This window comes from Ictalurus punctatus, chromosome 17, assembly GCF_001660625.3.
Source record: "Ictalurus punctatus breed USDA103 chromosome 17, Coco_2.0, whole genome shotgun sequence".
Classification (NCBI taxonomy): Eukaryota; Metazoa; Chordata; class Actinopteri; order Siluriformes; family Ictaluridae; genus Ictalurus; species Ictalurus punctatus.
Genome location: NC_030432.2, coordinates 15,457,503 through 15,478,394, shown reverse-complemented (window position 1 = coordinate 15,478,394; position 20,892 = coordinate 15,457,503). Strand labels below are relative to the sequence as shown.

Sequence of the window (20,892 nt, the reverse complement as noted above, 5' to 3'; positions counted from 1 at the left end):
TGGATTGATTTCAAAAGTGCATGTGTAGGTGGAAAGGCCCATTGGTGTTGCCACAAAAAAGGAAGAAGTGCTAGATAGATGGCATCTGCTGATATTGGCCCACACACACTACAGAACCCAGGGTCATGACTCAAGTGTCAGTTTGGACCGTGGAGTAAGTGTTGTCATTGAGAGCTATGATTTTTGAGTCTGGGATGCAGTATAATTTAGTGTAGTGAGTGAAGCAGGATGCAAATCATGTAGCAAACTATTGTTGTAAATGTCTCAGAAGATATGAAATTGTTGAAGTATACCTTTTTGTATTTATTGAACAGTCCATACCAGATTTTGTGAAGTTATATTGGATTGTTGCGGCTAAAAATAAATGATTTTGCTGCAGGTTTTTTTTCAAAATTTACGATTCAGTTTGTTGTTTTTTGTTTTTGCAGAAAACTACTTGCATTGGTGAAATTGCAATAGCACAAGCTTGTCTTGCAGTGATGTTTGTTGGTAGATGAGACCTTTTAGATGTACTCCTGTTCGACTCATGTGAATCGAAAGGGGCTTTTGCTGAATGTGGGTTGTGATGACGTCACATGGCGCATTGTGATAATGTCACATGACACATCTTGGCCCAAATCTAGAAAATCTGCGGTAATTCTTGAAAACTTGCAAGCCCCTGTGAGTATTGTGGAGTTTCCTTGAGTTTGCGTTCAATTCTGCAATCACAAAATCCTGAAGGGACTGAAAAAATACTGAATGATTTAATGGCAGCTAGTTAAACCTTAACAAACCCTAAGAACAGTAACAAAACATTAACATTCTTTGGCTTCATACATTTATTTATAGACAGATGAAGTTACATATCACAGGTGCAAATGACAAACCCTTAAGGGTATCACTCTAGTAACGAGCAGAGGTATTGTTGTAGTATTACTGACTGACATTTTCCAACCAACCCTAAGAGTATTCACTTCCACCATGCAACCTCATGTAACTCCTCCTGGTACCTTCTAGTGAGATAAACACCGTTCTTGGCTGTCAAACATATAAATAAACAAGTAAGATGGTTTGAGATGAAACGTATGTGAGGTCCCTCCCCCCCACCCCGGAGTTAAGCTCACCAATATAAAGAGTCGCCATTAAAATTCTGTCAACATCAGCATTTGACAGGCACTCAAACTCCTGTGCTTTTTTTTTTTTGGTCTTCATCTCATTCTTTTCTTTTTTTTTTTCTTTTCTCTCGCCTTCTCTCAATGGGCGCATTCTTGATGTCTTAAATCCATCCACCTGATTGGAGACTCATAATTCCCAGTTGGGTTTTGTCATGAAAGAACTACCTGTCAAGATTGTTGTGCTTTTGATAGGCCAGCAGGATGCTGCACTGGTGTCGGGTCATTCTTCTTTTATTATCTGTCAGGCACGTTTACCTATATACTGCTCCAAATAATTCAGCCATATCAGCTACCAGGCCCCCGGGCAAAAAATCAGCAACATGGCTCACATCAGGAAACGGTTGTCTGACTGTTTTATGGACAATGTATTACATTTGATTAACGTCAATATTCTGTGTGTGTGTGTGTGTGTGTGTGTGTGTGTGTGTGTGTGTGTGTGTGTGTGTGTGTGTGTGTGTGTGTGTTTGTGTTTTAGGAAGCAGTTGAGAGTAATGTGATTGTTTGAGTTCATAAGCTTGTACGAAGGAACACTTTATTTGGAGGTTATCTACATTGGGTCTTCATAACACATTCACAAGCATTGTATAAATCTGCCATGAAGCAGTGCTGGAGGATTTGTGGGAGGTGACATTCACTTCAAGTTCACTTTGTCTTTATATGAAAAAAGAGAATGCATAAACTGTATTAAACTGTAATTTGTTTCTTTTTATCATGTAGAATATATTAATAATGATTTGTCTTTACTAGAATGGTAAATGGTCTGCACTTATCTAGCGCTTTTTTAACCTCAGCAGTTCCAAAGCGCTTTACACTGGTTGTCATTCACCCATTCACACACACACGCACACCAATGGAGGCAGAGCTGCCATGCCATACTAGAAGCACATTCAGGAAGCTTTGAGGCATCTATGAAGTTTGACCTGTGATCTTACCTTTTGGGAAGTGTACAGAATATACACTATATGGCTAAGGGTTTGTGGACACCTGGCAATCACATTCAGTATGTGATTCTTCCCAAAACTGTTGCCACAAAGTTGTTAGCACACAGTTGTTTAGGAAGTCTTTGTGTTCTGTAGCATTACAATTTCATTGGAACTAAGGAGCCCAAACCTGTTCCAGCATGACCATGCCCCTGTGCACAAAGCGAGGTCCATGAAGACATGGTTTGCCAAGGCTGGAGTGGTAGCACTCGAGAGCCCTGACCTCAACCCCACCAAACACCTTTGGAATAAACTGGAACACTGATTGAATGCCAGGCCTCCTCACCCAACATCAGTGCCTAACCTCACTTATGCTCTTGTGGCTGAATGAACACACATCCCCACTTTCCAAACTCTAGTGGAAAGCCTTCCCAGAAGAGTGGAGGTTATTTTAACAGACATCTGGAATGGGATGTTCAACAAGCACATATGGGTGTGACTGCTCAGTTGTTTTGGCCATATAATATATTCTATAGTATATAGCTTTTCAGTGTGGTGCATAGCTTCAGCTAATTCACTTATATAAGTCCATATGTCCGCATTATTTCCCCATGGATATGAAGCAATAATGTACACGTTCTACAGCTTCACTTCATTCTGAAGCCCGTATGTCAGCTGAACGATTGGAATGGGAATGGAAATATGTAACATTCATCGTAATGCTTCATGTATGTGTTTATAGGAAAAATAAGGATAAAATGTTACTGTAACAATATCTGAAATATATCTGAACTCACTCTTCTATGTAAAGTCATATACTACATATAGCATACAAGTTTTGACATTTTTTTTTGCTTATGAATGTTTTACAAAGGCCCAATATTACCGATGCTGCATATATAACTTTAAGAAACGGTTATGTTTAGATACAGGTCATCGTTTATAGTCTATCAGACAAGTGAAGATTATGGTGGTTACAGGTAGAATTATTGAGATCCCCCTATGAAAGCTAATTTGATTGGAGGAGCAGCTTTCAGAGAGTGGACTGGGACATTTCACTGTTTGTATCAATCCACTTATCTGTGTTTGCTGCTTAAAATTCCAGTCCTAGCAATAGTTTGTTATACTGAAACCATTACTTTACTTCCTATGGTATGTCAGTCAGTGTGTGTTGCATGGCAACAGGCAATGCTCTATCCAGCTGTTGTTTCTTTGGAAATCTTTTAGCTTGTGGAGCAAAAATACACAAAATATTTGGCCATATTGTGTCTGAAATGCCAGTTAGTCAATATTAATTTCTTGTTTCTAGAACTGTCATGTAATATAAAAGCAATATCACACTTGCAGTTGTATATACTTTTATGTATAGTATATGTTTTGTATATATCATACTACATGATGTATATCTCAGTACACCATGCTGTTGTATTGAATATGAGCAGAATATCATCTGCGACTGCACCCTGCCTATGGTCATATCACAGCTGTGCTGATATTCAGTATAACAGCACTCTTGCTTTTGTGATATTGCTTTCTTATACACAGAGCTGTTGAATTCTTGGATCTGATTGGTCGGAAGATGTCACAGCTCTCAATGTAAGATATTACATTTATATTAGTTTATATTATGTGCTTGTTCTAATACATTATCAATGTTACTATAGTAACAACTTTATACAGGGACTTGAATGTTTTTTTATAAATGCGAGTATTTGTTGATATGGTGACGTTTTTTTAGCATTTGTGGTCACCACTGTCAGTGCTTTGTACCAGTCAGAGATAAGATTGTAACTTTAAGCATTATGACTTCATGTCAACCTGTATCACATCACCCTACCAGTGATTATTTTCCTATGACAGCACACATCACATTTTTTTTCCTTCATATTACTTGCTGAGGCATCTGAATATGACCAGCACTTCATTGCTGAGTGTTTTGCGGTGTTTAATTGATGGATGATAACCAAGTAGAATTAGAGATGAGTGCACATTTTCACACTTTTCACACTAGAGGTTATCACATATCTGCTTGCTTCCCCTTCATTCCACAGACAAAATTGGTCTTTATGGAATTCAAGATGTCGGCAACTCAATACCTGTTCATCGCGTTTTCTCAGACTGCCTTTACTCACGCTACACATGTGCAGAGAATTCTAGTCTCATCTGCAGTCATTATTATCAGTGGCCTTTTTTCAGTTGGTCAGAATCAGGATCCTTGAAACCTTCTTCGACTATTTTTTTTCTTCCCCCAGACCAATTAGACTGTGCAGTCATTACATTCTTCAGTAAGCCTCTATAAATTACAGTAATTCAGAGGTGGCTGGGTCTGGCTGTAGAGCTCGGCATCTCTACGATCAAATACAAACATAATTACTAAAACCCTTGGATTGCCTGAACAACTCTCTGTTGTACACTACTGCATCAGCAGCACAGATTTGTTTACCTGGAAACACTGAATGATCTAGTTGGAATGCTTTCTTTTATGGAGATACTCAAGCCATGCACTCTCTTACACACAGTGACTTTATCCATACAGACCGCAGGTGCTTTGGACCTTGATGGTTTCATGCAAATAAGATACCGAACAGTGCATGAATCTTTTCTTTTCTTTTTATATATCCCAAGGTTTCATCACTCTCTCACTGTATTTTTCTCAGTGGAGTTGTCTTTAGGTCTCAGCAGGCATTTCTGGAAGAATCGCAGAGAGCAGTGCTGTTCTGCAAGCCAGCATTTTCCTTTTTGTTGCCTCCCCATCTGACTCTCTCCTCTGTAGCTTCAACATCAAATACTCTTTAACAGCCTTCAATAATACTATTAACTGCCTGAAGAAGCTAATATTGCAGTCTGGTGCTTCTTGAGTGAAGGTTAAAACGAAGACCGAGAGGTTGGCCGCTTGCTTTGGATACGGTTCATTAATTTAGTGTAATAAGCAGTATCAGTATCAGTAGAACTAATACAGTTTCACATTTATAGGCAGCAGTTAGTAAAGCCTCTGTCAATTTTATTTTTTTTAATGATTATGATTTACTATTATCAATAGCTTCTGCGGTAAAATGCAAAAGATAGCCATGTTGTTTTTTTGTTTGTTTGTTTGTTTGTTTTTTTGTGTTTTTTTAGCAGTGCAGCAGCAGAACACTGCAAAATTATTCAACCTCAGTAGTGCCATGATCCTTCGATGGCTCAGGGATACTTAAGAGGGCGTCTGTAAGGGATTTACAGATGAGGATTCATAATCAGGGCTTTCAGAGGCAGTAGGAACCTCAGCACTTAATTTTAACATTCTAACACCAATGGAATGTGGAGGAATATTGCATGCAAAAAAATCAAAGAGAGATCAGTGTCAGTAGGGGGAATCAAATGTATGGATTATAATGATCGATTGTGAAGATATTAGTCAGCTCAAGGGGGGCACGGTGGCTTAGTGGCTAGCATGTTTGCCTCGCATCTCCAGGGTGGGGAATTCAGTTCCTGCCTTCGGATCTGTGCTTCAAGGGTTTCCTCCAAGTACTCCAGTTTCTTCCCCAAGACCAAAGACATGCATTGTAGGCTGATTGGCATTTCCAGATTGTCCGTAGTGTGTGTGTGCGATTGTGCCATGTGATGGTACTGTGTAGGATAAGCAGTATAGAAAATGGATGGATAGTCAACTCAAATAAGAAAGAATTGATGCTATTTTGGAGATCCAAAAACTCTCATTAATTCAGCATTAGCTATAAAATACAGTGCAACATGGGGGTTTGGAGAGATGTAATGAGGCATGATTCATCCCATATTAGTTTTGATATTGATATTTGACTTAACATATCAAAGGAAGTGTCAAATTTTTAATCCCCAAAAAAGTTATTGCAGTGTATTGAGCTGCTGCTACTCTCCCTCCCATCTTTCTCTTTCTCTCCCTGACAATATACCCAAAATATCCAATCAAAGAGTGTTTGCTCTTTCAGGGAGATAATTCAGAGCAAACAGGAGCTTGATGGGATCGGGAGGAGAGGGAGAGGAAGGGCACATCATCTCTCGTCCTCTGTTGCCGAAACCACGCACAGAGCAGCACTTCGCTTTTAATCATCGCTATCAAAGCCTACAAGCAGACAGTAAAAGGCGAGCGCTCTCCAGCTCTGGGGCAGAGTGGGAGACGGGGTCTTTAAGGATCACACCACGACCCTGTATGCTCGCCTGTAGGGAAAGGAGGTGATTATTCAAGCTGCTGTCTGTGCGTTTGTTACAACAGGGAGATAAAGCAAGAAAGAGAGGGAAACAAACTCATCCAAGCAGATGCACTTATTTTATTTTCTTCTGTGAGTTCTAGGAGTTGAGTTGTTTATGCTCATCTATCCAAATCAAGTTGATGATAGAACCTTTTTTTGGTCTATTTTATTTTATACCACAGCACTATTAAACATTTGTTTCTGACTGTACGATTCAAAATCATAGGTTTATCTTAATGCATCTTAATTCTAATACATTAGCGTTTCTATGATGACAACTTACACATGGACTTGTAAGTATGTCAGACTTCTCACATAAACAGATTATGTATAATATGGTGAGGGGCATGGTGGCTTAGTGGTTAGCATGTTTGTCTCGTACATGCAGGGTTGTTCTCCCCGTGGGTTTCCTCTGTGTACTCTGGTTTCCTCCCCATTCCAAAGACATGCATTGTAGGCTAATTTGGCATTTCCAGATTGTCCATAGTGTATCAGTGGGTGTGCAGTTGTGCCGTTCATTGGGTTGGCACCCCATCCAGTGTGTCCCACGCCTTGTGCCCAGAGATCCCTGGGATAGGCTCTAGGTGACCCTGTGTAGAATAAGCACTGTGAATGGTGACTGGATGGATGGTGATGTTTTCTGTAAGGAAACTATTGAGCATTTTTGGAAGGAATCTTCAGTGTCAGCACTTTTGTTCCAGTTAGAGATAAGACTGTTCCGTCCAACACAAAGTTTTCACAACAGACAGCTTTGTAGTGTCTCAGTAACATGACGTTTGTCTTATTAACACAATAAGAAGAGAGAGGAAGAAGAGAGGCTGGTGTGGGAACAACTGTTTTAACTGCTATAACTTAAGTGATAACACTTGTTCCATGGACATTCCTCAATATTAAATGTAACTGGCAAGTTGCTGTAGTATACAGTAAGATAAATAAAATAGTTCGAGACATGCGGTTACAGGGAAATAATGAAATTTTGTGTCCTAAAGACATCATGCCACCCAGTCATTGATTATTTGATTCTAACAGCATGCCCCATCATCTTTTATTTCCTGTTTAAAACAAAGTGCAACTTTCAGATATATTAATCTGACAGTATTCAAAAATGACAAGAAATAAATAGCATATCATTTTTTGATTAATTTAATATCTAGCATGCAAGCTTTACTCAGCAAACTTTGAACTGAAGACTTGTCAAGTGTAGTGCTGCACAGTTATGTCTTCTTCATTTGCAATGCTGAGATCACAGATAGATACGTTAAACAAGAAATCTCCAGACATTTTTATTTTTAATTTTTTTTAAAGTTGAGTCTCTTACCCATTCTGATGGTAATTTATTTAATTATAGCATTCACCTCCAACATAATTTTGATCAAAAATAATACAGGCCAGTCTCATCCAGGGTGTATTTCTGCCTCCCGCCCAGTATTCCCAGAATAGGCTACAGATTCACCGCAGCTCTGACCGGGATAAAGCAGTTCCTGGCGATGAATAACTGAAAGAACGAATAATCCATGTTGCTGCCATTGTTTAGGTCTACCAATGTGATTTATTATATTTTAATGTGCATCTCAATCATAATGAAGGAAAACCTAGTTTTGAGTGCAAAACTTTGCGTACCCTTTGGACAAATTAAACAACATAAAGAAATGTAACTTATAAGAACAAAACATTTCATTTGCTTCATTATTACATCAAAATATAACAAATAATAATGCCGGACAAAATTGCACATTTTTCCCACCACACAATATTTGTTATAACTTCTTCAGATCTAGGGGTGATTTTTTTTTTTTTTTTTTTTTTTTTTTTTTTTCTTTTCCTTCTCTCTTTATATTGATGATTTTGGATTGATGTCTTTATACAAGATGCATGACCATTTTACTTTTAATAATTTTGACTTTTTGTAATTTAATTGTAAACTGTAGTTTTGGTTTTTCTTTCAATTCAGAACCCATGAGGGATGAACTGTAATTATCTGTCTCTTTCTACCTCTTTATCTCTCTCCATGCAGTCCAGTCCTCACAGCTTAGTGTACAAGGCTAGACAAAGTTCTTCAGATTTTCCCATTGAAGCTCATTTCTTTCTTTCTTTTTTCTTTTTCTTTTTTATTAACTCAAAGCATCATGTTATTCTTTTATAGTCTATTTTCCTGTGCCTAAGATGTATATTTTTTATTCTGGTCATGAGTCTAAGCAATTACTTTTTTTAATATTTAATTTAGTGAGTGTAGCACAGACAGTGAGCGAGATGGTGTTTGCGGGTTTAGTGTTGTTTGAAACAGTTTTTGATGCAATACATTATTAATATATTGAAATGGATAAATAATTCTGCCTGGAATTGGCTGGCTGGTGGCTCATCGGGTTTGAAGCGTGTGTTTATGTGGAGCGGCTGTGTCATCGCCTCCCAGGAGCTCCAAGCAATCAGCACTGATGTGCGGCACAGCTCTGCATTCTAAGGAGAAATGTGGACTTCTCCTGAGAGTAGGCAATTAGTGCACATCTCAAAAGCTCCAAAGCAAATGTTCAGTTTTTAAAGATGTTTATTTATTTATTTCAATCTTTAGTTGGCTGTGACTCAGTTTTTTTTCTATGACCTTAAGCACAAGTAGTTGTGATTTCCAGCTTGAAGCTGTTTTATACCGATATGGAAACACTCGTTTATTCAAATAGGAGAAGACTCCTGAGTTTCTGCGTTTGTCTAAACTCTTGTTTGAGCTCCTTAACCCAGCTCTGCTCCAGATATAAGATCAAGCTAGACTCTGATGAGGTTCAGTATGGAGGCCATGGCCGACTGGACCACAACACGGAATTCTTCACTGAGCCTGTTTCTTATAATGAGCGTCCAAACTCTATGCAGGTACTCACACACACACACTCACACACACACACACACACACACACACACACCCCATCTGTCTGTCTATTTGTGTTCTCATCTACTTAGCTCTATTTATCTCTGACTTATTTATTTAGAGTGATCGAGATTAGAGGAGAGCGCTGGAGTTAAAGCGTGTAAAAGCTCTTTTTCTTAATGTAATATTCATACGGTATAGTTTTATGCAAACAACATGACAGGATTCTTCATTTCCTGCACCAGACCGATTATATAAACTGCAGAACTATCCGAGGACACAAAGCCATAGAGAATTTCTAATTTTAGCTCATGTACTGATGGTGGCTCATTTTGTATGCAAACTGGCTAAAACTTGACAACTCGGCGCAAGTTTTCCACCACAAGCTGGAAACATTAGTATAAATGCTGGAAAAAGCAATTCCTTATTATAATGCCTTTATGTCTTATTATAATGTATCTATTACAGTACTGATGAATGGGACTCAGTTATGTGGGTAACTTGGTGATTAATACTAAGCCAGATAGAGAACTCTCTCGCTAAAGCCCCCACCACCACCACCACCGTTTTAACTCTCGCTCTGTCTGTCTCTCTCTCCCTCTCTCTCTCACTCTTTCACTCTATCGCTCTCTCTCCCACTCTCTGTCTCACTCTCCCTTCCTCTCTCTCTCACTCTCCCTTCCTCTCTCACTCTCTCTCTCTCCCCTGCTCTAACTCTCACTCTGTCTGTTTCGCTCTCTCTCTCTCTCTCTCTCTCTCTCTCTCTCTCTCTCTCTCTCCCCCACTCCCACTCTAACTCTCACTCACTCACTCACTCACTCACTCACTTTGTGTGTCTCTTTCTCACCCCTTCTCCCAATTTGTGTCTCTCCCTGTCTGTCTGTCTTTCTCTTTCATCTCTCTGTCTGTCTGTGTCTCTCTCCATGTCTCTGTCTGTTTCTCTCTGTCTCATTCTGTCTCTATCTGTATGTTTCTCATTCTCTTTGTCTGTCTTTCTCCCCCTTCCCTCTCTGTCTTTCAGTCTGTGTCCCTCTTTCTGTCTCACTATCTCTTTATCACTCTGTCTGTCATGCTATCTTTCTCCTTATTCTCTCTGTCTGTCTGTCTCTCTCTATGTCTCTGTCTGTTTGTCTCTCTTTCTTGCTGTCTCTGTCTATTTGTCTCTCATTTTCTTTGTCTATCTCTCTCTCCTCCTTCTCTCTCTGTCTTTCTCAGTCTGTGTCCCTCTCTCTTTCTCACCATCTCTCTCTCCCTCCCTCCCTCCCTCCCTCTCTCCCTCCCTCCCTCTCTCTCTGCATCCTGATTGAAATTAAGCACATGGTGTGAAATTTAAAAACCACTTGTTTCCAGCCGGTGACTTTTGATGTATGAACCCAACCCCCCCACCCCAAACTACCACTTCACAAGCGCTCCTTCTTTTTTTTCTTCCTCTGCTATTTCCCCCCTTTTTAACATGGAAACGAGTGTGGAAAAGCTTTACATGTAGTTATAAAACTGCAGCCAATCACTTCTACGTTGCTGATTTAAGAAAGTCGGGTTTTCATTGATGCTTTAGTTTGTACAGTTTTCTGTACTTCATTAGAGAGTCTTTCTGGAAAGTGAGATTGTGTGCTTGGAGGTTTATTTGTGTGATTACAGTTGTACAATAACTGGTGCAGTTCCTTGTAGGTAGTGGAATGATGGTGCTGAATGAGAAATCCTGGGTGAGTTTGTATAGAGCATATACTGACAGTAAAAACCTCCACGTACAGCTGCAGAAGATGATGGCTGTTCAAAAGTCTGCAGAAAAGCCATGCACCAGACAACACTGCCCAAACCTCAGAGAAACACACATAGCGCTAATTTACACCTTATTGGGAAGCAGACAAAACAGTATGCAAAACGCTAGTTGCCCAAAGTTTAGTACATCAAACAGCATTTTTAATCAGCCACATTTCCCATGTTACAAGCCGTTTTTGTGCTGACTTCCCACTTCTCAGATCCAAAAATAGGGGCAGGGAGGGGGGTATTTTGTATGTTACCACATGCATGGTGCTTCAAGTGTGTTTTTATGCTTGTATGCCAGTTTTGTACATAACATTTCAAGTTTTTTTCACGCAGACTGTGGCCTAAATATGCCAAAAAAAAAATTAACCAACAGCATACAATTTAGTACATCTGGCCCTGGGTTTTGGAGATTTTATTCGGATCTGAACAGTTAAGACGATTTTGTATCCAAGAGCCACATAAAATATTGAGATAGTAGAGCAGGTCATTTCCCAATGCTGTTTCAGTTAGCATGCTTAGTTGAAAATACAACATAGGCTCATTAGTTCAATGTGAACGATAGCCTGAAAGAAATACACTATTCGGGGGAAGAAGAAAAAAAGGTTATTGACAAGACTTGCAGAGACAGCTGCAGTTTAAACATCTTCACAAACTTGTAACACAACAAACAGACCACAATTACAGCCCAGGCAGTGTCCAGAACCCAGGTGAGAATAAGCAGAAAACTGGAGAACTGGAGCAAGTTTTCAGAGAATTTTCCCAATTCCCCAAATATACTGCAGCAGACAATCTTGTAGATCAAATGGAGGGAAGTTTATTCTTCCCCTGCAGGGAGATCGCACTACAGCAGTACGGTAGTAGTGAGCCCCAGATCAGAGGAGGTTTACCTCTTTTATAGGGAAGTGAGAACAATAGAACAATTTCTTATAGGTTACAAATTAATGAATATTCATATGTGTGGAAAAGAAAGCATACTTGAGTTTCTAAATCTCTTTATTAGGTACTAAAAGCATTAGAAGGTGATATATCATCATATACATCATATAAAAACAGTGATTACAGAGATAACAATCATAACAACAAATATTAACAAACTTCACAATAAGAAAATTCCACAACACGAGTAAGAGTGGAGGAAAGCAGGGATAGGGATTTGGCTACGAACAGAGGATTTGGCAGTTCCCAGAGTTCCCAGAGATTGGTGTTCTTGTGACAATTACTTATTAAGCTCAATAAAATTCTCCATTTTTAAAAGCCAACCTCAAAATCCAAGCCTTCACTGATTACCTTGCCTTGACACCTGTTTTGCAAGATAAACGCATTTTCTTCGATTTCCACATGCCTTCTTACTAAGATGATGTGTCTTTTTTTGTCATATACTCCTTCAAACACTCCTCTTCGGAGAACAGTTTGCTGTGTTTACCGATAGCGTATTTTTGTGCTGTGTAGCCACTGGGTGAAGGACATTGCATTTTGCTGAGCCTGTGAACTAGCAACGTGTTTGGAAGCTCTATTCGCCCGCTTCTAATGTGACAGATTATTGTCATAGATGGCATGCTTAGTAGAAACTTCTTCAATTGTTGCAATACTTTTCTTAACAGTTAAACCGTATAGTCTTTGTTCTTAAAGCTCTGGGTGTTCTGTGGAAAAAGTGTTTTATGGTCCATTCTTTGTTGAGCAGTGCAGTGACTAACATCCTGCTACTTCATCCCACTCAATTTGGTGTCAGTTCCATCACAACTGAGAGAAATTCCTCGCACCTGGTTATCTGGTGACTGAAATTGATATTGATATGAGAAAATAGAAGCATGCAAAGTGGGAAATGATAAATATTCATAAATGGCAGGTAGAATGTGCTGCATGGGCTGTAGTTTCCCTTATCCTGCTTTTGACACTTGCCAGACAAGTGATCCATAAAGACAAGTGATCCATTTCCACTGGCTCCTTTACATGATCATGTCACCATGTTTCACAGACAAGCTGCAGATGTGGTTTGGTATCACTCTAGTATACATCAATCTGCCTTTCACTTGCTGGTCTTTTCCATGTGGTTCTCTTTAACACCTCTCCAGCAGGCATAATCTCTCTTGACCTGTTAAACCATTTTTCGACATGATGGTAATTTTATTTATTTATTTATTTATTTATTTTATATACAGTCTACAGTCACCCCCTACTGTGGTTATCGGTGGTCTGCCAGACTGTTTGCTATCAGTAAGCCCACCAGATGCATAGCTACCGGCTGCAAGCCAGGAAAGGCAGGCAATTGCCTCAGGTCTTAAGCATGAAAGGGTCTTTAGAAGGACAAATTAAAAGTTCTTAAGATCTTAAATCCATGGAAATGCCAAATCATAAATGATAGACTCCTTTGATGCACAGTGTGGCCAAGGTTAGTTAGCACAGATGTGACTTGGGCAAGTTTGTTTATATAAAGTTGCGTGGTTTTGTTAAAGCTGAGATTACATAACGCTGTATGTTTAAATTAGGCTTAGTAGTAAAATGGTCTCAATAGCCTGTGAGAAATGTTCTCATGCAGAAGAATTTCTTTTAAGATAACGTAAGTGGTGCTGAAAATGGGAACCGTATCTGAGGTTTTTCCACCTATCCCAGTATGTATTAAGAGCTGCCAGAGATGGAGTTAGAATCAATGTGCAGAAGGTTTATTTTCCAAAATACAATGTCAAAAAACGGCCCGCATGAATCCCAACAGCAATATGATTCTAAATTGTGATCAATAAACATAGTCAAACAACAAGACAGTGTTCAAGTACCAAAAATCAGAATCGGCATGAAAGTTAAAGGGCAAGACAGAGACGTAGCAAAGCAAGCAAGATAGGGTCAAACACAGAAAATCTATCCGGAGTAAATGTAGCACAGATCTTACAAGGATGGCTAGCAAACAGCAAAGTCTTCACACTTGCTTGAAAGGCCATGCGCTTGTTATACCATTCAGACGGGAAATGCATGAAATAATTGAAGAAGCGTCTTATTTACTTTATACAGCATGGTGGTAGAAGCGAAAATTTAAACAGTAATGGTATAACAAGTTGATGGACATCTTTCTTACTCAGTCTCTATCTTCCAAGGTTAAAGAACACGACACATTTTTCAAGCAGTTATAGTAAATGGCTTATTAGATTGTTTTAAAGCCTACTGTAGCCTACAGTCCTTATTAACCTACAGTATTTATTAGGGAAATTGGCTTTTTTTTAATCTAATAAATTATTTGACTAGCCTTGATTAGAGAGAAATTTAATGTATTTGTAACGAATGGAGTCTTGGGGCGGATGCAAGTGTGAATGAGAGATTATTCAGATCATGTAATCGAAAGGGCAAGGCTAAAAAGCATAAACAAAGATAGGCAATGGTCAGGCGATTGGCAAACGGGCATAAAACAGGCAAGACAAAGCACAAAACGAGAAACTAGAAACAAGATCAAAAAACTACAAATGAGAACACAGGACAAAGGCTTGGTACGGTGCAAACACTCAATACTTCGTGTCTGAACAATGACACACAAAGGGTTTAAATACCAAACATAATCAACAGGAAAATTCAGAACAGCTGAAGGCAATGATAACACGTGAGGGAGACATCCAATAATATCACAGGGGTGGAGACAGGACATAAATCATAACAAATACATGTGTGTTGGGTAAACAAAATCAATGTCGAATGCAAACCCAGAGGTGCGCCGTCGCGCTTCAGAGTGCTTTGCACGAGGGGAAATCCTAACAATATTATTGTTATTATTGTTAACTAATTATAATATAAAAAGTTTATTAAGGGTAACCAGTAAAAAGAAAATGGATGACTTATTTGGAAAAGTCAAGAGAAGAAGTAAAAGCATGAATGGACGTGGAGAAAGACTGAGCATCAACAGCTTTTAAGTTGCTTTAGGATATTTTAGTTTGCTTTAGAGTAGGAGAATTAAACTAAATTCAATAAACATTTGGTCTGAATTGTTATTGTGACAATTTTAAACAATTATAATTGAGGCATTACTGTTTAAAATGGAAATATTTGAGAAGAGAAATAAATTCATAGTTACACAGTCAATGGCAGTATGTGTAACAAGTCCCCTAACAATATTACAGCAGAGGACATAATACAAAATAACATTCAGTGCTGGTGTACACTTTATTAACTAAGGGGCACAAATGAGTTTTCATAAACCCAAGGTAGTGGCGATAATTTTTAGGTTGTTATGATAAACAACAGCCAGGCCATCTCTTTTTCCCCTTAGTCATGGTTTTGATAGGTTTGGGGGTGAACAGGTACAGTTCTAGGAAGTAATTTTGCTGTTTGCCAGGTTTCAGTAAAAGCTTTTCGAGAGCACTGCGAGTGATTCCATTAAGCAGATTAGCTTTACAGAGAACTGCTATTTAACACTGCAATTTTTTTAGTAGGGGAGTCAGAGGGTTAGTCCTGGGAATTATATGGTTTAATTTGTTATTGGCAAAAGGCCTAAGATTAGTAAGTTTTGCTGTGGAGTGATGTGTCCAGCTGAACAGACCAGAGAGAGAATGGTGGAGGGCACTGAGTGTCACACATTCATATAGTGTTTTAGACAAAGATGGGTGTAAAGAGGGTTAATCTGATTGCTGGAGAGAAGGTGGGTTAACCTATCTTGTGAAGTGCATAGGATATAGGGTTGAAACAAGAATAAAACAGTAAAAAAATAAAAAGATGATGAATGGTGTGATCTGCACTTATATAGCGCTTTTTTTAACCTTAGCAATTGCAAAGCACTTTACACTGGTTCTCATTTACCCATTCACACACACACACACACACACACACTCACACACCAATGGTAGCAGAGCTGCCATGCAAGGCGCTAACTTGGCATCGGGAGCAACTTGTTGTTCAGTGTCTTGCCCAAGATACCTGATTACCATGTTGGAAATACAGGTGATACAAGTCCAAGAGCCAGAAGTTTAAGTATTTTGTAGTCCAAAAAAATACTATTCCAAGCACCAATTCATCATACTTTGCAGGTTCATTAGAGTGTGAAGAGAGCAGCTTAGCTACTTTACATTACACTTAACTGATAAACAGCAAGAGGGTAAAGGCTCACTCACGACAGGTACAGGGAAGGAGCGAGAGGGAAGAAGAAGTCGTCGCCTTTATTTGTCACATATACATTATAGCACAGTGAAATTCTTTTTTCACATATCCTAGCTTGTTAGCCATGATACAACGCCCTGGAGCAGATATTGTTAAGGGCCTTGCTCAAGGGCCGAACAGTGGAAGATTGGCAGTGCTGAGGCTTGAACCTCTGTCCTTCTGGTCAGTAACCCAGAGCCAGATTGGAACTCCGGTCCAATCCTGAGCTTGGGTTACTGTATTTGTGGCATTTCACGTTTTCCCTGCGTTTTCTTCCCTCCTCTCAAAAACTCAGTAGGTGGACTGGCTATGCTAAATTTCCCCTTGTGTTTGTGCATGATGCACTGTGATGGACTTGAGTCCCATCAAAAGTGTATTAATGTGTTGAATCCAGTGTTCCCAGCATAAGCTCTGGATCCACCTTTACCCTGACCAAGATAAAGCAGTTACTGAAGATGAGTCTATTAAAGTTGGCCATGAGGGCCCAGGCTTCAGTTGATTGAAATGCATAATGACAAACATCATTTTTCCTGTCTCATAATTTGAGGCATTGACTGGTATCACCATGCCTTCTTTGAGAAACACCTAAATGTTCCCTAAAGGAGAGGCAAATGTAATATGTAAAATAAACCCCAAACATTTAGTGATGATTTTTTTGGCCATGTACAAATGATGCAAGGATACACAGCCGGAGTGGAAGGTTTTTATATTCGTGCGGTATCACGTTAATGTCCAGCACAGCATGATCCATCCTAAGTAACTGCCTGGTCACGATCATGGTGGTTTTGAATTATTAAGTGTTGGCTGGTTTAAAAAAAAAAAAAAGTCCGTACACATCTCTGAAATCAAATATGAACTTGAGTGATTAGAATTTACAGACCATAATGACATTGCTGGCATAGTGGTAGGCTTATTTCATTAAAAAAAAAAAAAAAACATTCAGTTTAGGTCATACCCATTTGCATAACACCCCTAAAGCTGACATTCTGTAATTGTCCTCATATTTGTTTTATTTCAGATTCACTGTGCTCAAGTACAGAGCCTCAAGGTCAAGCCCAGTATTTGTCTGATCTCTTGAAGATCCTTTTTTTCTCCAATGTTCTGGAGGTCATGAACATGTATTACTAGCATTATGTATTAGATGACCAGGGCCAATAAAGTCCACAGAATAATTGTAGTCATATTATTTCTAGTTGAAACTGATAGTGCCTCACTAGACGGTGATGATCAGTAGTATCGATCTACAGTCTAAGCTCGATATAGTGCACCTTCAAATGCCCTTACTACTAATGTGCCTCAGGATCTTCATTTCAGTGTCACTTCTATTTTAGTTTCCCCACAAAAGGCCAGGAAAACATTGTCATTATTAGCTCTGGGTTTCCTAATAGAGAGCCTGGTATGTGGTAAATACACTGCTGCATTTTCACTGGGGAGGTCTCGTATTCCAAAGGCTTGTGTTTGTGGTGGAAGGGATTCCTAACCGTGACTTCAATATGCTAATGTACTCAAAATACTTTTTCCCCCTTCTAAAATGCCCTACCAAAATGAAAGCTCTTTAGTTGTCTGATTATATAAGAAAGATCAACAAATAAACATTTCCCTTCTGAAACTGAATTAATTTGGCAAGAAATTGCTCGGTAAATGTTCGAACGCGTTCTTGCGCTTACTTGAACTGTGTTAGGTCAGGACTCTTTCCGCTCAAGCTGCAGCCCTACTTTTATCTTGCCAGCAATTCTCAACTGTATTAAGACAGCTTTCATCATTTTAAACCCCCCCCCCCCCCCCCTCCCACTGCCCAAAAATTATGCATTCTCTCTTTTCTTTCTTCCCAACTTTTTATTAATTCAAACACCACAATCTTTCACCAAGCAGTTTCAGCTAAATGCGAAGTATAGTTTAACAAGCCCAGCTAATATGAATCCCATGAGTGAGCCGCAGGAGCGAGACACAGGCAGCGTGGAATTCCTGTCAGATACTGAATCTCCCATCGACGTGTCTCTGGCATGCCTCAGTATGATGGGAATTAATCATTCTGTCTGTTGACAGGTACTGACAAGATGTCCCTTTTATATTCACACAATTTTTCTCCATGATTTATTTAAGGGCCACAGCTTCGAAGTCGGCGCAAGTCTGCATAGAACTTTTTCTGTCCCTTTTTGCTTTCTTTCTCATTTAATGGGCCCATCAGCTCCCCTACCCCCTTCTCACTGAGTGACAATAGATTCTCATTTACCATCTGTAGGCGTTGAGGAGGCTGATGCATCGTATGCTTAAACTGACGGGATCTAGCTGAATGAGCAATGCACAGCGAAAGCAGGAGACAAACTCTTTCCCTTTAAAAAGCTCTCAAAGAGACTGTCTGAATCCCAGTGTCTGATCTGAGGTATTGTTTAGTTAATCGCTGCATAGTTGCAAATATATGGATTAGGATTTTATACCACAGTGCTGTTGGATTCTCAGTTCTGATTGGTCATTGATTGGTGTTGATTCATTTCTAAACAAATAGCAGCAAGGTTTACGTCTTTTGAGCTCCTTCTAATATGTTATCATTTCTATAGTAACATCACTGGGACGTTGCTATTGTGAAGGTTTCTGTGATGAGATGCATGTTTATCCGTTTTGGAAGGAGACTTCAGTGACTGTTTATAGCTGGTATAATGTAAGTCATAGCAGGAACTCATTGGGATTATGAGCTATAATATGTTTATGCAACTTTAATCAATAAAACTTGCAATGATTGGCACATTGCTGTGATATGAGAGGAATAAAAGACTGTTATTGCTGGGACACTGGGACATGCCGTCATTGGAAAAGGAAGAACGTAACTTCGCTTTGGGCCGCATCACACTACCACATCGTTGATTATTTTCCTAGAACAGCAAGCCCTGTCGTGTTTTCTTTCTTACACGTTACAGAATCCATGACATTTTGCCGTGAAGAAATTGTGACTGTTATGTATTTCTATGCATCAAAAATATTTCACTACATCACTTTATTAACGACTGCTTTTCCAACAGCTGTGTGTGTCTGTTGTGCTTTGAACTTGTGTGTAGATTAACTTTTTCTAGCCTTGACCTAAAAAACAGCTCATACAGTAGAGCCGATCTCTTGGCCTAAAGAAGCTGCAAAGCTCACAGTGTATAATACTCCCACTTTCTCTCTGTCCTCTGACAGGTTTTCGTAGGCATTCCCATTCCTGTTCGTTCGATAGCTAATATATGGCTAGATTTGTTAAATATCCAAACTGATTTTAAGATTCAAGCTTCCCTTAAAGAATCTTTGCATAATTTAGTTGCGGCTTTTGAACCCGTTTAGGTCCTTATTTGGATTTATTCTCACGCCTTCGCTTTTCTCCGTTCTGAAAATGCGCATATTCAAATGTATATTCATTTTTTAATCACAAAAGTTTCTTTGAGAAGTTTGTCTTTACTGACACTGTGTGGAAATCCATATAAAGCGTATCTGGCTTCACGGAACGAGGGATGGATAGAGGGATAAATTGTGTAACAATGTGAATGGTTAGTGCTCCGAGCCAGGAAAAGCTTATTTTAACTCGGCTAGCGTTGCAGGTCCGTGCACTGATTCATCTCACTGCAGCAGTACATCTCAAAGCTTTACTGCCTCTCCTCCAGAAGCAAACATTTCGCAGAATTCAAGTCGGAGAGATTCCAAAAGCAGAATCAAAGAGCTACAGAGATGCCATGAGACATGAACTGAATTTCCTCCTTGAGTTTTTTTTTTCCCTACCTTTTTGTGTGACTTTAAAAGGCTTGTAATGTGTTCGGAATAAGACAGTAAAGATGCTTTCTGATGCTTTACTCTCGTTGGTGCAGTATACATCGCAGTTTTTGTTGTTGTTGTTGAATATTTGCGTGCCAAAGTGAATTCTAAAGACCAGTAAGGTGTCCGAGCACCTCATACACAATCCTTGTCAGATAATACATGCTCCAGGCCATGTTAGGTCTTTGAAAAGGCTTTCTGAAGGGAAAAACTGTTAGACCATATCTCATAGTCGAGTTAAAGCTGTTAATATACGAGATGACCTTTTTAAAGAGTGAAAAGTGAAGGAAAAAGTCAAGCAGCACCCTTTCCTTCTCTCCTTCTCTTTGGATGACAGATTTTACTTATCTTACGTAAGAGTACTTTAAATTGTGAAGGGTTTTGGGGTACTTTAAACTCCCAGAACAAAGAGTTATTGGATAGTCACTTGGAACCCTTTCTGACAGGAAAACTCCTAAAAACAAAAGAGCAAGAGCTTCTTTTTTCACTTACCATTTTCCAGCAATGTTCCTTGTCATATTAATGAGAACAGAATTAATGGCCTTACAGCGAAGACTCAGCTGAGCTAGCTAGCGATCTATGAGATGACAAGAACGATGGTGTTGACAGCGGTATTAGTATGATTATTGTGAAAGTTGAGGCTTTGGAAGCTGATCTGTTTGAGCGGAGTGTACAGATGAGGAAGTGAGAGAACTGAATGGACTAAAGAACTAAAGCACTGCTGCATTGCTCTGTTTAGGTAGAGATGAAGCAAGGGTTAAATCCTAGTGGCACCACTATCAGCAGGTAGTCAAACAGCATTGTGGGTAATGTAGGAAATCAATAACCAAAGTAAAAACAGAATTTGTCAGTGAGAGTCGACTGAGTGGATTTTTTTTCTCCTTTTAAGGGTTCTAGACATTTTAACATTCACACTACAAATCAAGATCTTGTAATTATAAGACTCTGACACTTCTCACGTATATTCAGCAGCATGTAAATAACACGGTTTTAACACTGACTCACGTTTTTCCAAAATAGTCAGAACCATGTAAATTTCAAAGTCTTACGAGTCTCTTCCCATCTCTGAAAGTGCTTTGAATGAATTGATTTCTGAATGTGGG

At 39.2% G+C, this 20,892-nt stretch overlaps 1 protein-coding gene across 2 annotated transcripts in view; it reads left to right on the top strand.

Annotated features, from left to right (window-relative positions):
* gbe1b (glucan (1,4-alpha-), branching enzyme 1b) overlaps positions 1-20,892 on the top strand; it is a 138,626-nt gene that overhangs the window by 110,846 nt on the left and 6,888 nt on the right. For both annotated transcript variants that reach the window (XM_047161562.2, XM_017490921.3), the window contains one exon: positions 9,021-9,138. In XM_047161562.2, coding sequence (XP_047017518.1) covers positions 9,021-9,138 — 118 coding nt within the window. The remainder of the gene's footprint in view (positions 1-9,020; positions 9,139-20,892) is intronic.